General features: G+C 44.0%; 1 protein-coding gene across 8 annotated transcripts; it reads right to left on the bottom strand.

Annotated features, from left to right (window-relative positions):
- Positions 1–283: 283 nt before the first annotated feature.
- On the bottom strand, positions 284–19,270 carry LOC120865384 (heterogeneous nuclear ribonucleoprotein F). 8 transcript variants are annotated; one of them, XM_040242646.1, is made up of 5 exons: positions 8,085–8,182; positions 7,124–7,261; positions 5,642–5,827; positions 5,239–5,298; positions 284–2,364 (listed from the first exon to the last, which is right to left on the bottom strand). In XM_040242646.1, exon 5 carries the CDS (start codon positions 2,311–2,313, stop codon positions 1,069–1,071), a length of 1,245 nt encoding a protein of 414 aa, XP_040098580.1. In that variant the 5' UTR covers positions 2,314–2,364; positions 5,239–5,298; positions 5,642–5,827; positions 7,124–7,261; positions 8,085–8,182; the 3' UTR covers positions 284–1,068. The 8 variants fall into 8 exon arrangements, with proteins under 8 accessions (XP_040098580.1, XP_040098585.1, XP_040098576.1 ...); XM_040242651.1 differs by lacking the exons at positions 5,642–5,827; positions 7,124–7,261; positions 8,085–8,182 and adding exons at positions 18,795–18,862; positions 19,186–19,238; XM_040242642.1 differs by lacking the exon at positions 5,642–5,827 and having other exon boundaries at positions 8,085–8,279.
- Between the last annotated feature and the right edge of the window lie 139 nt (positions 19,271–19,409).

The following is a 19,409-nucleotide window of genomic DNA, read 5'->3' as shown; positions in this document are numbered from 1 at the left end:
CCTGCAAAAAACAAACTCTAACCCTAGAGTGTATCCGATCGAAATAATCATAAATATGGCAGACTGTTCCAAACAGCACATCTTATATAAAACCATAAATTGTGGCTAATGACTCAATATATGTAGCACCAAAAACTAAACACCTCTAGCTATGAATAGGTGCCACCCTGGTATAAACGGAACAGCAGGATATTACAAACGGCTGATCAATAGAAAAAAAGTCACAGGAAAACTGGAACTCTTGTTTCCATTCTAGTTTCTAGTCATCATTTCCACTCGTGTGTTTAATGTTTTTAAATTTGATTTTTAATTTAGCCTTGTTGTAAGAAACACAAGGGAAATTAATAGTGCTAAATTTAAAATTCACACTTTAACACAGCAGTATTAAACTCAACCACCCAGGTCATTTTACTATTTGTTGGTGAGCATATAGTCTGTGCCAGTCATTGTGAAAAAGTCTTTTTATTTTAAGAAAAAAATTTAGTTAACAAAAAAATTTAACAAGTTTCACTTAGCAAAATACACCCGAAAAGAAATCACAGTACAAAGAAAGTTCTTAAGTCAAGGCCTCACCAATTCCTACAGTATTAGTAATGTGTCTCAATTTTCAAAACTAACTTTTAAAAAGCTTAAACTTAACCTAAGAGATTTTAAATGAAAATAAACTAGAATGAACAAACATGAGAAATGTCCTCTTTGAATTAGGGATCTAGCACCTTGAGTTTTCCAAAAAAGCACGCCTCCCCAATGTGTTCACGATGATGTGGTGTAAAAGATCCACATTTAACATACTTAAATCTACTTTAAACTCAGATAACATCACTCCAGAAATACACTACCAAAATGTTAATTGAGAAAAGCTGAAAATAGTTTTAGTTTACTCAATATCACATGCTAGAAGAAAGTTTGCATGAGAAAACACTGAAGAGGTAATTTTTTAATCCAGATTTCACAAACTCATGGTGCAAAATGGGTCCCATAGCTTCCTCTAGAGTAATAACTGCTTTTCACTGCTTGTTGGCTGCCTGTGAAAATTTGACTGAAATAACTCAAAAGCTACTAACAAAACTAGTCATATCCACCCATGCTGTTCTGGCCACCATAGCCAGCCCCATAACAGCCGCTCACAGACTGGCTCTCAAGGCCACTGTAAGTGGACTGGGTTGACACCCCCATGCCCTGCATCATCTGGCTGCTATATGCCCCGTTGCTGGCCCCTGTTGTGGAATTCAAGAAAAGTTCTATGTATCGATGTTGCATGTTGGCCCTGTCTTTGGACATGGCCGCCACGGCTTCTTCATGAGTGGCAAATTCAACATCAGCTTCGCCGGTCACTCTTCCATCAGGGCCAATCTCAATGTGGACTCTCACAGGGTTGAGCGGGGAGAAGAAGTTGTAAATGTCGTTCTCTGTGGCTTTGTAGGGCAGACCTCTCATGTGGACGCAGTGTCCAGTGGTGCTCTGGACAGTGAACTCGCCATCTCCATACCTGTGGTCGTACATTCCAGAGAGACAATAACTGAGGTCTCTCCCAAACAGGTCGGTGGTGAAGCCATAGCCATCACTGAGGCCGCTGTACTCCTCATAACCCCCATAGCCTGCACTGTAGGCACCAGACCTCATCCTCTCCAGGCCTGCCTGCTTGACGATGCCAATATACCTCCTGGCTGTGCCAGGGCGGTCATAGGGCCCTGGCCGCTGCACTGACATGAACTTCAGTGGGGGATCTGAGTATGACCTAACTTCTTCCTGACTGCTCTTGAACACCTCAATATACCTGTGCCCTATTCTCTCCTTGTGCTTCCCTAGAGCCTTCTCTGCTAACTCCTGTGAGGCAAACTGCACAAAGGCTTCCCCTGTAATCTTGCCCTCGGGGTCCACAGGCAATGTGATCCCGTTTGGCACGATTTCCAACCCTGAGAAGAACTGAATGATCTCTTCCTTGGTGCATCCAAACGGGAGTCCTCGAAGTCGCACGAAACCATCATTGGCAGTGTCAGCACTGTTTGGACCACTGTGCTTCAACACCCAATCCATCTCGGTTCTGTGGGACTTGAACACTTCAATGTACCGATGTCCCATGCTTTCCCTGTCTTTTTTAAGGGCCAATTTTACATCATCTTCCGATTCAAGTTCAACAAAAGCCTCACCACTCTGCCTGCCTTCTCTAGTGTAGATAAAGTGAACACCTGCGACCCCGTCATGGATCGTGCAGTCGGAGAGGAAATTCTGCACATCCTCAACAGAGCAGGACCAGGGCAGGCCACGGAGCTTGACCACAAAGCCTTCACCTCCCTCAGGGCCCAACATCATGGACACTCGACAAAGTAGACGTCAAACAAGCTCGGGTGCAGCTTTGTGTGGCTGAAAAGAAAGCAAAAACTACTTTACATAAATTTTCATTTAATATGTATAACAAGAATATGAAACTAAAGGAAAACAGACTGCATTACTGCATCATTAAAGTAAAATGCAAGACAGTAGGTGAGAAGTCCTATTGTCTACTCAAAACCCCAATCAAGTGCAAGGTCAAATTAAGGCATATCCAAACAGATAAGTCCATCAGCAGAGTATCAGTTACATGAGATGCAAACATAGAAATCAAACTATAAGCCTCTCAGTTTCACACTGCCATGGCCTGGGTTCAATCCCTAGTGCCATAAGCAGCACAGCATGACCCCCCCCCAAATAAAACAAAATAAAACACATTACATTGTTCAATGTTTCACTGAGGAACTAGAAATGGAATACACTCTTCATTGTACAAGAGGCATGACAGGTGCCCCTGCTGACAAAGTGCCATGAAGTGCAAGTGGCATCTGACACCCAGAGTCCAAGCTGAAAAAAGAGTAAAGGTCAAATCCATGTCGAAGGGCAGCATTCTGAAAAGCAGGAGCTGAGTCAGACACCAATATACGAATAACAGACAATAAAAATACAGATAGGGCCAAAAATATATTCAGAACCGGCACAAGTATACAGAAGTTGTTTTATCGAATTATCATTTGATATCAAGTATAACAGATGTAGCTATTAAGTCAGTGGTAAAAAGTGCCTTTTCAAAAAAATCTAGGCACATTATCACACAGAAAGATAAAACAGAATCTTACCTCAGATGAATCCTAAAACTATCTCAAATGGCATGGCATATTTACACTATTAGAGCAAAACATGGACAGATTTCTAAAAACCCCACAATTAAAACCAGAGAGCATGAATGGTAAGAAAAAGAAAAGTAAACTGGTTTAACAGAGACCTGGTGAAGCAAATCAGAGCAAGTTCTAGAAATTTATAAACAAGGGATTTGCTTCTTCTGTAGCTGAGCTCTTATCTGTGGCTCTGCCATGGTCAACTCCACCCACCCCAAGGAATCTCCATCTTCACACAAACTTCACTGAACACTGTTTTTCTTATCAATTAAGGAGATTTTCTCATTTCTAATCAGCCCGTAAGATACATCTTTCCTTATACCAACTTGCCTCCAGCTACTTGGTTTTGCTCTCCCTTTCAGTGAAATCTCATCCTCAAAAAGGCTTCTTACACGCCCTTCCCTACCCACACAATTAAACCAGTGCACATGTCACTCTGCCAAGGATCTCCATGGCAAGAAAAACATTTTCTTATCTCCATCTCTTCTGTGCCCACAGGATTTAACCATTCTCTCTGGAAATCCTTTCTCCTCTTGGCTCTTGGTTTTCCTGTTAATTCCTTAGGTACTCTGCCTCTTTGAGTCCTTCCCCAAAGTTTCACCATACACAATCACTGGCCCCCTTTTTGCAGGTAACCTCACCTGATCCTTGTATTTCCACGGCCAATTCTGGGTTCAGGACACAAAGGTTCCTAGACTTAGATTCCCCGAGGCCAAGACTGGCCTAGACAAACTCCATTCCATAGTTCAACCTATGTACCACAAATGAACACCGCTTTTTTCTGAAACTCTTCTATAGTACCCTGGTTGAAGCATAAATGGCCTTACTTGCCATCCAAAGGCTCTAGAATGAAACTGAAGCAATCTTTGAACAACTTGCAAGCCCTTAAATCTAATGAGCTCATTATTTCTTTGTGGGGGGTGATCCCATTCTCCACCCTAATCCTATTCCTAATCCATGCCTAAATTCTATTCGATAACTCTTGACCCCAACAAGTATAGAGGTTTCTCGTATCTTGGTCCTTAGCACACTGCTTGACATTATGATTTGAGTATCAAATCATCATCATCTTTGTGCATCGCCTTCATCCCTTTCTACTTCCAGTACCAACAAGCCCTTTCCAAGACATTCACATCTACAACTTTTCCAATCCTTCCTACCAGCCCAACCTGCAGCTGTTTTGAGTGTAATTTTGTGTCACTCTACTGTTTCAACACCTCAGTGGCTCCCCACTGTCTGGAACACAAATCATAGGGCCAAGGGGGTGCTCAGGCCTTGAAACTTTGACCTGAAACACACTTGCATTAGAAAGCAAACAAACCTTTATTCCTGTATTTCTCTGTGCCGGAAATGTGGCAGGCTCTCTGTTCCACTGGAATTGACACACGTAGTAATTATCTGTCTGAAGATAGCCCACCCAATCTTCTGTCTAGCTAAATCCCACTAATCCTTATAGTCTCAGCTTAAATTTACCAACTTTTCCACAAGACTTTCTCCCGTCCCCACAAATTAAATCTATAGTTCTATGATCCCAGAGCATCTAGGGAAACAATTCATAATTTGTTTAAAACTCTTTGCAATCGCGTTGAGAGGCTAGTAGCAACAGACTTATCTGTTCAGTAGGTCACTGTAGTCCCACCCCCAGCACAGCAGGCCCAAGATTAGCAAGAGATTAACTGATGGCCACATGGGGCCAACACCACCTTCTATAATATGGCAGTCTGGTTAGCTTAAAAAAGACAAGCAGAAGGGGGGGGGGGACAGGAAGCATATAAGAACAAATATTTCATTTAAGAATTATTTAAAGTGCCCAAAACAGAAATTATAAAGCGAAAAAAGCACTTTTCCAAAACACATATGTACTTCTAATACATAGAGCAATATCCTTACTGTTGACCTCAGAATCCTCTAGATTTGGATTCTTCGCAGACTTTCAGTACTTAGAACATTAACTAAAACTTATGAAAATAAGAGCTGGCTTCCTGCTCAACGTTAGATTTACAGCTAGTGGAAAAAAAATCTTAACTCAGCAAGTTTTCTGCATCAAGAAATCAATTATAAACTGAGAGATTTTCTTAAAATAGCTCACCTTAAAGAACACCGGGGGATGCCCACAGTCGAAGACACTCCAGGTAGGTAACGAATCGTCCTAAAAAAAGAGCGACAAGGAAATTTTATCTTAATGCCCCAGCACTACCGGAGCAAGCAGAGGCAGCAATCCCCTGGCTGGGACCGGCTCTGAGCTCCTCTCCAGTAAATTGAGAGCCGAGGCTGTGGCAAGCCGTTTTTAAGCGCCGGGTGCCTTAAAGAAAGTACACGCCTGCCCCACGCCACCAGCTTTGGAAAGGTTTATCTTTTTCACAGGGTAATACAGATAATAACAGCCTGGAACCATCCCACTTGCCCTGAAAGATTTACTCAGAAGGCGCGTTCCGTACAGAAAACCCTAACCGTGGTTAAGAAAATTTAAATATCTAGAGTGGGAGGCGCACCTTCTGGGCGGGTCTGCGGGGAGGAGCGGTTCCCGGAAGCAGAAGGCGGGCCGAGCAGGGAGGAGAGGAGTTGCGCCGCTGATCGGCACTTGAGACCAGGCAGTGTTCAGTGATGTGCTCCAGGCAAAAGTAGTTTGCTATAAACTGTCGTAACAGTATTTACAATTTGCAAACATCCCTGGAGGGCTGGGTGGAGATAATAAAAAGATTTTCCTTTCCTGTTTTTAATAATTTCATTTCTTGAGACCTGTATTTGATATATAACGTTGCTCTTTTAACTGAGAATAGTGTTGAAATGTTTTAAAATAATAAAAACATCAATCTACCATCAACCACAGCCACAGAATAAAGCTGTCCGCAGAAGACTTTGATATGTCCAGCGAATTCGTTTGAGAACTAAAGCACATTCTTAGTTTTAGAACCGCATAACTGAGAAAAGTCAGTTTCTCTAAGCCTGTTGCCGTAGACAGTGCCTGTCTTGCCTTATAAGCATCCTCTATTACATGAGATGCTACTTTGGGGAGCAAAACCTATATAAAGTACTACAATTTAAGAAGTTAACAGTTTCAAATTCTCTAGACGAGGGTTTTCAAGAAGCTTCATCAACTGTCCCTCTCCTCTACCCTCAGAAAAGAGTAGAATCTAAAGGGTAGAGAGCCTGGTCATCTTAGTGGTCTTAATTCCTTGCCTGGGTTTATCACCCTGCTACCTGCTCATTCCAGTGTGGTCCGCAGACCAAAAGCCCCTGGCTCGGACACGCAAACCCAGGCGCGGTCAGACGCGAGGAAACCGATTCCCACGTGGCTGAACTATGGCGCACACATGTTCAAGCGTTAAGGATATACACTGGTCTCCCACCCGGCTCCCCGACAGCCCGTCGAGACCACTGGGGCCAAGTGTTACAAAACACTACTCTTGGGTCCAACACCTGAAGACTCATTTTGCACAACTCCACCCCCCTGCCCGCAACTGTCTATGACGTAAGTGAGCACACGGACCACCCAAGGATCTTGTTAAAAGGCAGATTCTAAAACAATAGATCTGGGCCGGGGCCGAGATTCAACATATCTAACTGCTCCCAGGAGGTATTCCAGAACGAGTTCTACCTCACTGTACTATACTGGTTGGGCAAGATTTAGTTCAGATCCAGGTAGACCCATCAAGATAAAAAGGGCTCACCTCCAGCGCCCGACTGATTAGGTTTATCTACTAAGTACACAGGGTGGCTGAAACTGCGCCCCCAAGGTTTCTATTCAGGGACTGGATCTCAGCAGCTCCCTGGCTTCACCCTGTTTTATCCGTGTCCTAGTGGGGCCCGAAAAGCATTTTCGCCCTTACTTATAAATGAATTTTAACCTACAACTAGCAGCACGCACAGACTGGTAGATTGTCTTAATTAATCAGAAAGTTCTACCTCTTAAATCACAGTCCGCGGGAGACGCCGCCTCAGGATTACGCAGTTGACTCTGCCCTAAAACTTACCGCTGAAGAGAGCAGGACCGATTTCTATTTTCAACCAGCAAGCGCAGTTTACAGCCAAAGGACCCCCAACTCCACCCGAAGCTTAAAAACGCAGAAGATTCCGCGGAAAGGCCAGGTGCACCTCCTTTTGTTATCAACCTGAAATTGAAACTCAACTGGCTGGGGGCAAACGCTTCGTACCAGGCTTCAAAGTGCGCTCTCAAGCTCGCGGCCGCGGGCCGCCAGGGGCGCGTCTGAGCGATTTCGGCGGGAAGCGCGGTATCAGTCCCGGACGCTAGGCTCCTGGCGGGGGGACTGGGACGTGAAGGGGTTCGCTCGGCCTCCAACCGCCGATCCGACAGCCTTGGGTCGGCAAAGCCCTACAGGAAGGCCCGACGACAGGGCGCCCCATCCACGGGCCTGGGCGGGGTCAGCGGAAGCTTCCGGGGCGGGGCGAACTACGGGTTGGGGGAGGGAGAGGCTGCCCGGGCCGCGCGAGGTGGGGGGAGGGGAAGGTCACGAGACGTAGGTTCCCGGGGCCCGAGGTGGGAGGGGGCTCCCAGGGCAGCGGGGACTCACTGGGGACTCACTAGGGTGGCAGAGGTTTCAGGCCGTGGAGCGAAGCGAAAGCCTTCGCGGCGAAGTGGGAAAGAGTTCTCCGGCCAGGGGTTCCCGGAGCCGCGGGGGAGGGAAGGCGGAGCTCTCGAAGCCGAGGGGCTCCGAGGAGGCGCGCGGAAGAGTTCCCGGGACCGGAGGGGGGCGGGCAGCTCCTGGGGCTGGGGGCGGAGCTCCCGGGTCGGGTCGAGGGGACTTCCTGGGGACGCAGGGTAGGTGGGGGAGGGGGAGCTCCTGGGGCAGCGAGGAGGGGGCAGAAAGAGTTCCTGGGGTAGGGGGCGGCTGCGCGGGAGGAGGTAGGGGAGTTCCAAGGAGCCAGGGGGGCTGGGGGAAGTGCGGGCGGGGTCGTCCGCTCGCGGCGGCTCACCACGACGGGTCCGGGGCCTGGAGTGCGGAAGGCCGGCGCACGGGGCTGCGTCCCGGAGGCAGAGGCCGCGTGACTGCGAGGGCGGCGAGCCGGACGTGGGTCACGGGGTGTAAAGGAGGAAGTGCCACCGGCGGGCCCGCCAAGATGTCACCAATGGAAACGCGTCCTGCAGGTGCGGCCCGCGCGGTCGGCCAAGGCAGGAAGTGGGAGGAGGGAAGGAAAGCAACGAGGAAGACCGTTCGGAGTGAGCTCTCAGGAGAGGTGCCAGGGTAGAGAAAAGTCCAGAGTACGGGCGGAGGGGAGGGGAGGAGTAGCCATCACCACTCTTAAGGAGAATCCGTAAAAAAAAATAACTCTTTAAGGCAGGAAAGAATTCCGAATAAAAACTAATGAACAAAAGGTAGAACCCTCTTTGTATATACAGTACCTTGTTTTGTAGATTTGAGCAGTCATATAACTTTTTTCAGTTTGAAAGGATTAATTTTAAAACTCGCAATTCTTAAACTTTACAACCTAGCAATTACATTTTATGAACAACTGAATATTAATTCAAATGAACTGTAAAACAATTATAAGGCAATTGCAGTAATGTTAGCAGTGACTTGAATTTATATGAAGAAACTATAAAATTTCAGTTTTAGCTTTGTTGCTGTGATTTTTTTTTTTTTAAAGTCGTTAGAGACTCGTATGATTGTCTAGAATCTGTTTCTAAATAATCTGAGTGGTGGGAGTCAGTACGGACGAAACAACATGGGCCACGATTGTTGAAGCTGAGGGATGGGTACATGGGAATTTTATACTGTTGTCTTTACTTTTGTGTATATTTAATACTTTTAGTAATAAAGTTTTTAATAAATAAAGTAATAAAGAATCTTACTAGAGATAACAAATTACAGAATTTATAGGGAAAAGGAACCGTACTAAGTGAGAACGTGATAATGCAGTCTGCAAAGACTCTGGGAAACTGGACAAGCACAACAGCCGGTCCTTCAACAAGATAGCTTCAAGGGAACACTTACTGAATAAAAGAAAACTTAAAAGAATTATCAAGGATTCACAATATATGGGAAATATATGGATCTTGATTCAAACAAATTGGTAAGCATAGGACAATTTAGGAAATACCTGAACACTGACTAGAAATTTGATATTTTTTTTACTTAGGTAACGGAATTCGTTATCCTAAAACGAAAGGCATTAGTTTTTTAGAGATACATTTTTAAATGTTTGTGGGTGAAATGGTGTGATGGCTGGGATCTGCCTCAAAACTCTAAAAAAATTATCTCTAAATAGAAAGTAAATGGGGGATGTAAAGAAAAACTGTCCACAACTAGTAGCTATTGAAGCTGGGTGATAGGATTTAAAATGCAGCTATCCCACGAAAATGAGAAACTCATACATTCAAGAGACACAACTCTGAAGAAAAATTAAGCCATAAAAGGGGCTTCTTTTGGGAAAGAGTTATCTACAGAAATGAGTACCCTGACTGCTTCCTGAGGATTTATTTCACTTTTCTGTCACTTCCTAAAATCCTCGTCAAAACATATTCTTGGTAATTTACATGACTGACATCCATTTTCTCACTTTTTTCAATGTATTTGTTTCAGTTTAGCAGCGTTATATATGCTTTCTTGGCTTAACTGGTTGATGACACTGGCTAGCTTAGTGTTAATAATTGATCAGTCACGATAGGGTTCCTGCCCAGTGAAGGAACAACATGTACAGAATACACAGGAGAAAGTATTGGGACAGAAAACACCCAAAAAACACCTGCAGCCAGGACTGAGATCAATGAGGGAAGCAGAGCAAGATTCTCCCAAAGCCCTGAAGGCCTGATACCGTATTTTAGACTTTATTCTAAGGCCAATGGAAACGAGTTTTGCTTTCCAACAGAACAATCTAGCTGCTCTCTGGAAGATGAATGATGGGAACAGATGCATGGAAACTAGATGGGAAGAAATAAGTCAAATTTTGGAAGAATTGATGATACTCTGCAACAAAAACATTGTGGAAACTCAAGTGTGTCAAAGGATTTGAGTGATATGCAGCAGGATAAAATTTACTCAATCTCAAGTCATTCATTAACCTAGAAATATTGTGCACTTACAAGATGCAGCTACTGTGCTAAGTCCACAGAACAGTGGACTAGGAATCAATAAAGAATAAACATGTGATGACAAGTTCTGAAATAACTCCAAATTAGAAAATGGGGGCTAACTCATATAGTGATTCTGAGGAAGTGACATTTAAACAGATAAGAAGCATGAACAGGGGTGGAAATGTTAAAACGTTTTTACCCTGGTATACAGGGAAGATTTAAAAATGTAGTCATTTGTTAGGATATGCTTTGGTGTTAGTTGCTTTGTAAAAATATTTTTAATTGGTAGTGAATCCTTTTAATCACTCTATTCAGTTCTTAGTAAATTCAAAAATGAGAAGAAAAATGTTTAAGATACAAACTAATATGAAATAATAAGGTCCTACTGTACAGCACAAGGAGGTACACTTAATATTCTGTAATAAATTATAATGGGAAGGAATATGAAAAGGTGTATATATAGAGAGAGCTGAATCACTTTTCTGTACACCAGAAACTAACACAATATTGTAAATTAACTTCAATTAAAAAAGAGAAAAGCTATAGATGGGTGATTAAAATACACTGACACTTTGTTTGCCATTATATTTTCATATGTCAAAGAGGATATGTCATAATTTGAAAGCAACAGGAAGGCTGTTTTCCATTATCTTTAGACTATTAGGCTCTTTACTGTAGCTAAGCCTGGGGTAATAATACACTGTTTTCCCCAGTGTTCATTTCTCAAAAGCTGTGTTAACTAAAAAGTAAAAATAGTGTAATATACTGTTAGGTAAATCATATCTATAATGTTTGTGTTCAATTGAACACAAGGAACAATTTTTTAGCCAACATAAAACAAGAAGTCGTTCCATGATACTGACTGCATTTTGTTGGTGACTCAAGAATCAATATCTAAAGTTAGAACAGAAAAAATATCAGGTGTGGCAGTTCATAAAAAAGAAACACTAGATCTCCAGTGCTAAAATCTGTTCTCAACAGAGGGAAGTATCTATCACCTGTATTAACAAATGCCCAGTCCATTCAGGAGGCCTGGAACTTCCTCATGGGACCAGGTGGAAAGCTGACACCTTGTCAGATCACCTGCAGCTGCCATAGGAATGGAGGCAGTTATAGCTCCTGGTGCTCAATGTTCACTGCTCAGGACCACAAGCACACTATGCCAGGGGAGTGGAGAACAGAGCCAAGAGCAGCAAAGGGACAGAACTATGTACTTGAGAGGGGCTCCAGCAACAGTAATACAAGCCGGTGAACAGCTCAGAACAGTTTTCTAGGAAAAAGAAATACTGCACTAAACTTTAGTAAATATTTTAACAGAAAAAATTCAGATACTTGACTACAGAATGAAACATTTTCCAGTGCTAAAAACTGAGTTCTGATTTATAGTTAATAATGAAAGAAAGGTTAGTGGGTTGGAAAACCAAGTAGAAGAAATAAGCTCAAAACAAAGGGGAAAAAAGGGGGGGGGACGGACGAGATAAAATTCAGAGGACTCATAATAAGAGACAGGACAGGAGAAACAACATGTGAATGATAGGCATCCCAGAATCAAAAGACAAAATGGAGGCAGGAGAACAGATAAAGAATGGAAGGAAACCTTCCTGCTTAAGATAAACTCTGTTGTGTAGTTCCCCACAGATACTTTAAAAGCACACAAACCAAGCATATGTTGGTAAACTCCTAAATTTAAAGTACAAAGGAAAACTGCTTTGAAAAAAAAGAACAGGTTAGGTACAAAGGATAAAAATAGAGTAGCCCATAGTGCTTGAAATGTGGCAAGAACAAACTGAGATGTGCCCCAAGTGATAACATTTAGTACATATACAATGAATTGCAGGGAATTCCCTGGTGGTCCAGTAGTTAGGATCCCACTTGCTTGCTCACTTGCTGAGGGTGAAGGTTCAGTCACTAGTTGGGAAATTAAGGTCTCAGAAGTCTTGAAGTGCAGCCAAAAAAGAAAAAAAAAATTAAAATACTTATTACATATTTCTGCAATGTGTGAGACCCGGGTTTGATCCCTGAGTTGGGAAGATTCCCTTGGAGAAGGCAACAGCAATCCACTCCAGTATTCTTGCCTGGAAAATCCCATGGACAGAGGAGCCTGGCAGGCTACAGTCCACGAGGTCACAATGAGTCAGACACGATTGAACAACTTCACTTTCAATTTTTTCATTACATATTGAAGTGATATTTTGGATGTTTTGAACTAATCACAATATATTAAAATAAACTATTAAAACATGTCTCAACTCATTCTACAAGACCAGTATTAATTATGCCTGTTATGGGCTGAACATTATGCCCCCAAAATTCTTATGTTAAAGATACCCCCAGCACCTCAGAATGTGACCAGACTTGGATATATTTATAGAGATAGCTAAATTAAAAATGACATAATTAATGTGGTCTGTATTCCAAAATGAAGAAGGGGCAATTTGGACACAGAAAGCAGAAGGAAGACAGGCACCTAAAAACCAGAGAGGTCTGGAACATATCCTTCATATATCCCTCAAGCTTCTCAAGAGGGAACCAAACCTGCTGATACCATAATGCAGGACTTCTAGCCTTCAGTATTATGGCACAATAAATTTCTGCTTAAGCCACCAAGTCTGTAGGACTTTGTTATGGCAGCCCTAGCAAGTTAATACACTTGTAGATGGCAAAACCAGACAGACATCACAAGATAACCCCCTAAGGGCACAAATGCAAATTTCCAACAAAATACTAACAAACTGAATCCAGCAACCTATAAAAAGAGTTATACACCATAATGAAGTGGAATTTATTCCAGGAATGTTTCAACATAATATGTACTGGGCCATTTGTAGCCACATGGATAGACCTAGAGACTATCATACTAAGTGAAGCCAGACAAAGACAAATATGATACTGCTTATAGGTAGACGCTAAAAACAAAACACACTTACTTACAAAGCAGAAAGAAGGCTCACAGACATAGAAAATAAACTTATACCAAAGGGAGGGGGTGTAAATTAGGAGGCTGGAATTAACATACACAGAAATGAAATAGATAAACAACAAGGACCTAACTACACAGCACAGGGAACTATACTCAATATTTTGTAATCACCTTGAAGGAAAAAGAATATACCCATGAATAACTGAATCACTGTGCTTACATCTGAAATTAACATATTATAAATCAACTATAATTAACCAAACAAAAATATACTGGAATTAGTGGTGATGGCTTTTTACAACTTTGTGAATTAAAAAAACACCCTCTGAATTGTACTCTTTAAAAAGGTGAACTGTATGGTATGTGAATTATATCAAAATGGAAAAAAAAAAAAAGCATTTATATCATAATTCTAAATGGCACCCCACTCCAGTACTCTTGCCTGGAAAATCCCATGGATGGAGGAGCCTGGCAGGCTGCAGTCCATGGGGTCGCTAAGAGTCGGACACAACTGAGCGCCTTCATTTTCACTTTCCTGCATTGGAGAAGGAAATGGCAACCCACTCCAGTGTTCTTGCCTGGAGAATCCCAGGGCTGCCATCTATGGGGTTGCACAGAGTCAGACACAACTGAAGCAACTTAGCAGCAGTAGCAGCAGAAAAGACCTCAATTAGGGTGAAGATGAAGATTGGAGATGTGAATTGTGGACCATCCTGCATGCAGATAAACTTAAAAGGAGAGAATGTGGTAGGAATTTCTAATATTTATATAGTCAGGACTTTTGAAAAGGCATACTGTAAGAGAAACATAATAGTTTAGAATTTTTTCATTCTTGTCATTTTTCTCTTAAATGAGTATCAATTTTTGTGTCATTTCAGAGATCTTTCTCCTGGCCCAAGGCCACACGGACATTTTTTAAACTTAAAGGCTCTGTTGTTTTCATCTATATTTTTAAACATTTTAATCTACAATAAAGTTGGAATTGATTTTTCTAAGAGTTTTAGAATTAAGTTTATCCAGTTTCACAGGCTAATTTCACTCCAGAACTCACATGAAAAATTCCTACATAAACATGAGACAACCAAATCCAACAATACACAAGCTACTTAATAAGTCATGATCAAGTTGGATTTATTCCAAGAATCCCACTGTAATTCATCATTTCAAAGTCAATCACTGATGATGTCACATTAGCATCTTAATGAAGGTAAAATAGGAGTCAGCTAAGAATTTTTCATGTTTCTAAGAAATGCTAAGAAATATCCTAAATTACAAAATTCCTCTTCACACTGGCAGTAGAGAACTTGCCTGATTATGACTCATATAGGGTTACAAATATACACACATCAAAACAAAACAAAACAAAACAAAACACACAACAACAACCACCCAACCTAAACATCTTATGTGTGTTAAGTCGATCAGTCATGCCCGACTCTTTGCGGACCCCATGGACTGCAATCCACCAGGTTCCTCTGTCCATGAGATTTTCCAGGCAAGGACACTGGCGTGGGTTGCCATTTCCTTCTCCAGAGGATCTTCCCAACCCCAGGGATCGAACCCGGGTCTCCTGCACTGCAGGCAGATTCTTTACCAACTGAGCTACAAGGGATGGCTAAAAATAGCATGTGACATAATACCACTGCAAAAATACCACTGATAAAATGAGAAAGACATTTGCAATTTATTCCCCAAAAGCGTTAATATCTTTAAACATATAAAGAGCTTCTAAAAAGAGAAACAAAGTCTAACAGTCCAAAAAAAATTTTAAAGGCTAGAGATATTGACAATTGATAGAAAAAGAAATGCCCTTAAACATGAAAAGATGCTCATCACCATGTAAGATAAATTAGAATTGTAAATGAAGCATTGCAGCACTATTTCTAATAGGAAAAGACTAGAACAACCCAATTGCCCATCACTAGAGGTCCAGTTGAATGAACTTTGATGGATCCACTTAAGTATTGTATCTTAAACTCAATAACCCAAAGACCATGAAGTTGAGTCAAGAAAGTCAGGAACCAATCTTAAGGGCACTCCCATTAGCCAAAAATTGAATAATGTGAGCATCAAAGAGAAAAAAAGCTACAATGGATTAAAACACATTCTTTATGATAAAATCCATGACTTCATAATAAGACCAGAAAAATTACTGATTTTGGCACATACTAAAGATTCAGTTCATTACACTAGATATTGATAAATATAAAAAAGAAATCAAAACCTTAACTTGCCTTTTATAAAAGTACATCTTAGAGTAATCATATGATAAAGAAAATTTCCTCCTTATAGGAGTACTCCTGCTAATAAATAAGGAGGAATACTAAATTAAAATATCACAGATATGGAAATAATTAACAAAACAATGCATCTAGAGAACACTCAATAGCTGCTAACATCACAAAGGACACCAACCAATATGTGCCTCTGGCAGGAGTACAAAACACCTCCAATGCAATATTTTTAAAAATCTCAAGGGAATCAGAACAGCGTATAGAGATTAACTAACATTTTAAAGGAAATGCAGGATTGAGACTCAAACAACTAACTCCATAGGAATGTAGTCAGAAAAACCCAGTGTGTGGGAAAAGAATTCTACATGAGACACAAAACCTGACTTCTACATAGGAAGAAACTTTAAGAATAGAAAACCTTTAGATCCGCACTAATAAGGGAGCCTCTTGTCACAACTCAAATGTGGCTGGTGCAAATTGAGATGTGCTATAAAATAAGCACCCACTGGATTCTGAAAGCTTAGTTCAGGAAAAAAGCATGAAAATTTATTACAGGATGAAGTGATATTTTGGATCTATTTAAGGTAAATATATATCACGTTAAATTACTAAAGTGAACTGTATGTTTCTTTTCATCAGAAAATGTTAAAAAAATACATAAATAAAATGTTAAATTATGTGACTTGCATTGTATTTCTATTCGAGAGTGCTGCTCTAGCTTAAAATCTAACTTAAGAGGTAATTTCCCTGGTGGTCCAGTGGCTAAGACATGGTGCTACCAATGCAGGGGGACCAGGTTCCATCACTGGTCAGAAAACTAGATCCTGCATGCAGCACCCCAGCAGAGCCAAATAATTTAAAAGACAAACACAAACTCAAGAGATATTTATCTAACAAATATATAATGAACTTCTTTGGATCCCAAATCAAACCAACCAGCTATATAAAAATATTACACAATCAGGTACATGTCAACACTGAGTATTGGGTGATATCAAGGAATTATTATTTTTTAGGTGTGATAATAGTATTGCGGTTATATTTTATAAGTCTTTAGAAATACAAGGTTATGAATAAAAATCTTACTATGCCAGGCTGGTCTTGGATGAGCCTGGCTCTCCCTCTGCCCGGTTTTCTGTCTTCCTCAAGAACCTTTGTGGCAGCTAATTAGGGGCAGGGGCCCTGGTAGAAAGCTGAAGCCGTCAGGCAGACCTTTGTCCCGGTCCCACCTATATCCCTTAAGACACATCTGTATGATGACAACACAGTAATTCCCTGCAAACTGGTCATGAGCATGCGATTAGAAAATGTGGAAAAACACCTAGCTCTGTGTGTGGATCCAGTTAAGGATCACTTAATGTGTTTCCACAAAGAATCTGAGAACCAGAGCTCAGATTGCAGAAGGCAGGTTGGTGGTCAAGTCAGCTCTGTGGAAGGTGGCCCCCTCCCACTTCTGTAGTCTCTTCAGGCACCGACTCCAAAGGGCACGCACCCCTTGTCTCCACACTCTCCCTCAGTTTCGGCCACAACAAGGACTAACTCTCCTCAAATCAACTCACATTTTTCAGTTATTTGGTGTTTAAAGGGAGCTCTGTAACAACAGTACCCAAGTGAAAACCAGTCACTTGCCAGTTAAAGAGAAAAGCAACAAAAAGCAAGTAATACAAAAAGAACGTTACTAAAATAAACGTTAAAAAACAGACACGGTAAAACGGAAATAAAAAACCGAATCAACTTACAGAGAATGCACACAGGAAGATGAGATCCCCCGAGGCAAAGGATGCACCTGCTTAACACCGGTAATAAAGCGATCTCTCTCAATATTCATTAAGTGCAGAAATTACTTTAAAATGAAAAGAGAAAAACTGCCTAGAAATTAGCACTGAAAACATCACTTTTCACTGATAGGCCCTAATAGGTTTTTATCTGACCGGAGAACCCGAAATTATTTTCATTTTCACTAGAAATTCAGAAACAGTTAACTTTTAAAAACGTGACTGAAATACTAACAATTAGAGTAAAATCGATAGTTTCGATGATGTTTTTAAAAGATGTGCCGCCTTCAACCCTTCGAGTTCCACGAGGGTCGGACCACGCGAGGCCCGCCCCCAACCCCGGCCGCCTGGCCCCCCCCCCCCCCCCCCGGCCGGCGGTTCCCGGAAGCCGCCGCGCCGCACGGCCCCCGCCAGCGTATGGCCGCTCGCGGGCCACTCTCCCGCCGAGCACCCGTCAGCAGTGGCAGACAGGCCCTCTCCCCACAGCCTCGAAAACAGTTGTGAAGCATGGTCGTTCGTCTTAGGACCTCCAGGGGAAGAAAACTGCCGAGGGCATCCCAAAGGGCGCGGGACTCGCCGGTGCCCGGCGAAGCGGGGGGTGGGGGTGGGGCGGCTCTCCAGGGCCTCAAGTTATTTGTTGGGAACCTCTGAGAGCCCCTTTAGAGTACATATTAAACGGGAGAGGCCCACGGCCCCTCCAACCGTTCAGGTAAAAGACCGGGGTCCAAGGCCGGTCGGGTCCCCGCGACTCGCGGGGCCTCCCCCGGGCCGCCCGGCGCCGCCTTCCGTGAGCCACACGGGAACAGGGAGGGGGAGGCGCAGCGCGAGCAGCGTCCAGAAGTTTCTCGGGCGCAGGCAAGAACGGGCACAAAGTACATTCAAAGATAAAAGTAGTACGGACAAGAAAAAAGAAACGGCCAAATTAAGACAACTCAGCAGAAGGATGGTCACCAGGCCAAGATAACGAGAACCAGAGTTTCAACCAAAATACAGGCAGGATACCTCCAAGAGCAGGAGACGAACGCAGACGGGGGTCAGGGCACAGAGGCTGCACGGAGAGGAAGAAAAGGCCGCAACGCTCGAAAGTCGAGGCTCGGCGAGCGGGAACGTGGGAGGGGGGAGGAGTCAGGTCCCAACCAGTCTAGTTCAACTCGCGGACGCGTTCAGCCACGTGCAAGTACCGCTTTCATTTTAAAATGACCCTCCTCGAGCGGTTGCCTGGTCTTCCCACCCTACTCCTGCCAGGGGCGCTAGGGCTCTGCTCCCTCTGGAGTCCGCACGAGACTCTCCTTCCCCCTCCCTGCCTCCCAAAGCCCAAACCTCAGCCCCGCGGTCTAGTGCCGGGAATATAAGGCCGGTGACCTCCAATCCACCTCCCCCAAGCCCAAATCAGTCCCGCGGTCCCCACCCTCAGTGGGCCGGGTCCCCTTTCAGTACCCTGTCGGTCCCCGAATACACGGCCCCTGACCTCAGATTCCACTTCCTCCGACTCCAAACCTCAGCCCCGCGGTCCCCAACTACCCCCGTAGGCTCAGATCCCAATCGGTCCCGGGTGTGAGGGCCTTCACCCCAGATCCCGCCTTCGCTGACGCCCAAATCTCAGTCCCTCGACCCTCAATGCCAAGTGCCCCAGTCGGTCCCTGGTAGGCGAGCCTCGGACGCCGCCTGTGTCCCACCCCTCACCTCGGGGTCCGAGTCTCCACGCCCCCGCTTTTCTTCACATCCGGCACCTTGGTCGTCCCTCTAAGCACCTAGAGGAGGGTGGAACGCTAGGGACTTGGCAGTTGTGACTGAGGCAGTTGAGGCTTGTTTACCATCACCATGGAAACCCCTGGCAGCACGCCCCGGGAGGGGGCCCCGAGGGGCGGGTTCAGGCACGCGGCAGGCCCGAGTCCACAACCCCCGCCCGTTGTGCGCACTCGGCGCTTCCGGAAGCCCTAAAGCTCTCGGAGTGCCCTACCCGTCCTCAGCCCCACGCCCAAGCACCCAGGAACAGCAGCCCCAGGAACTCACGCCCCTGCCCCGCTCCCGGCTGCCTGCGTAACAGCTGGCCGGTTTCCCCGCAGAATCCCACCTGCTTCTCCAACAAGACGCGGCGCAGTCCCACTTCCAAGACGGAGCCGGAAAGACGCAAAGACCGCGGAGGGGCGGGGTCTCCAAGGCGGGCGTCCGGGGGCGGAGCCGCGGGTCGCCATTGTGACGTTCCCGGAGCGGAGCCGGGGATTGGCCGGCTATTAGTAGGGCGTGGCAGGGGCGTACGGAGCGAGGGCGTACGGAGCGAGGGCGTACGGAGCGAGG

This window comes from Oryx dammah, unplaced genomic scaffold (genome assembly GCF_014754425.2).
Source record: "Oryx dammah isolate SB20612 unplaced genomic scaffold, SCBI_Odam_1.1 HiC_scaffold_6, whole genome shotgun sequence".
Lineage (NCBI taxonomy): Eukaryota > Metazoa > Chordata > Mammalia > Artiodactyla > Bovidae > Oryx > Oryx dammah.
Note: the sequence above shows the minus strand (reverse complement) of the source record. Positions and strands in the feature narration are given on the sequence as shown.

Coding starts and splice junctions, on each gene's coding strand:
- LOC120865384 (XM_040242645.1), bottom strand. CDS start 2,313: ATGATGTTGGGCCCTGAGGGAGGTGAAGGCTTTGTGGTCAAGCTCCGT.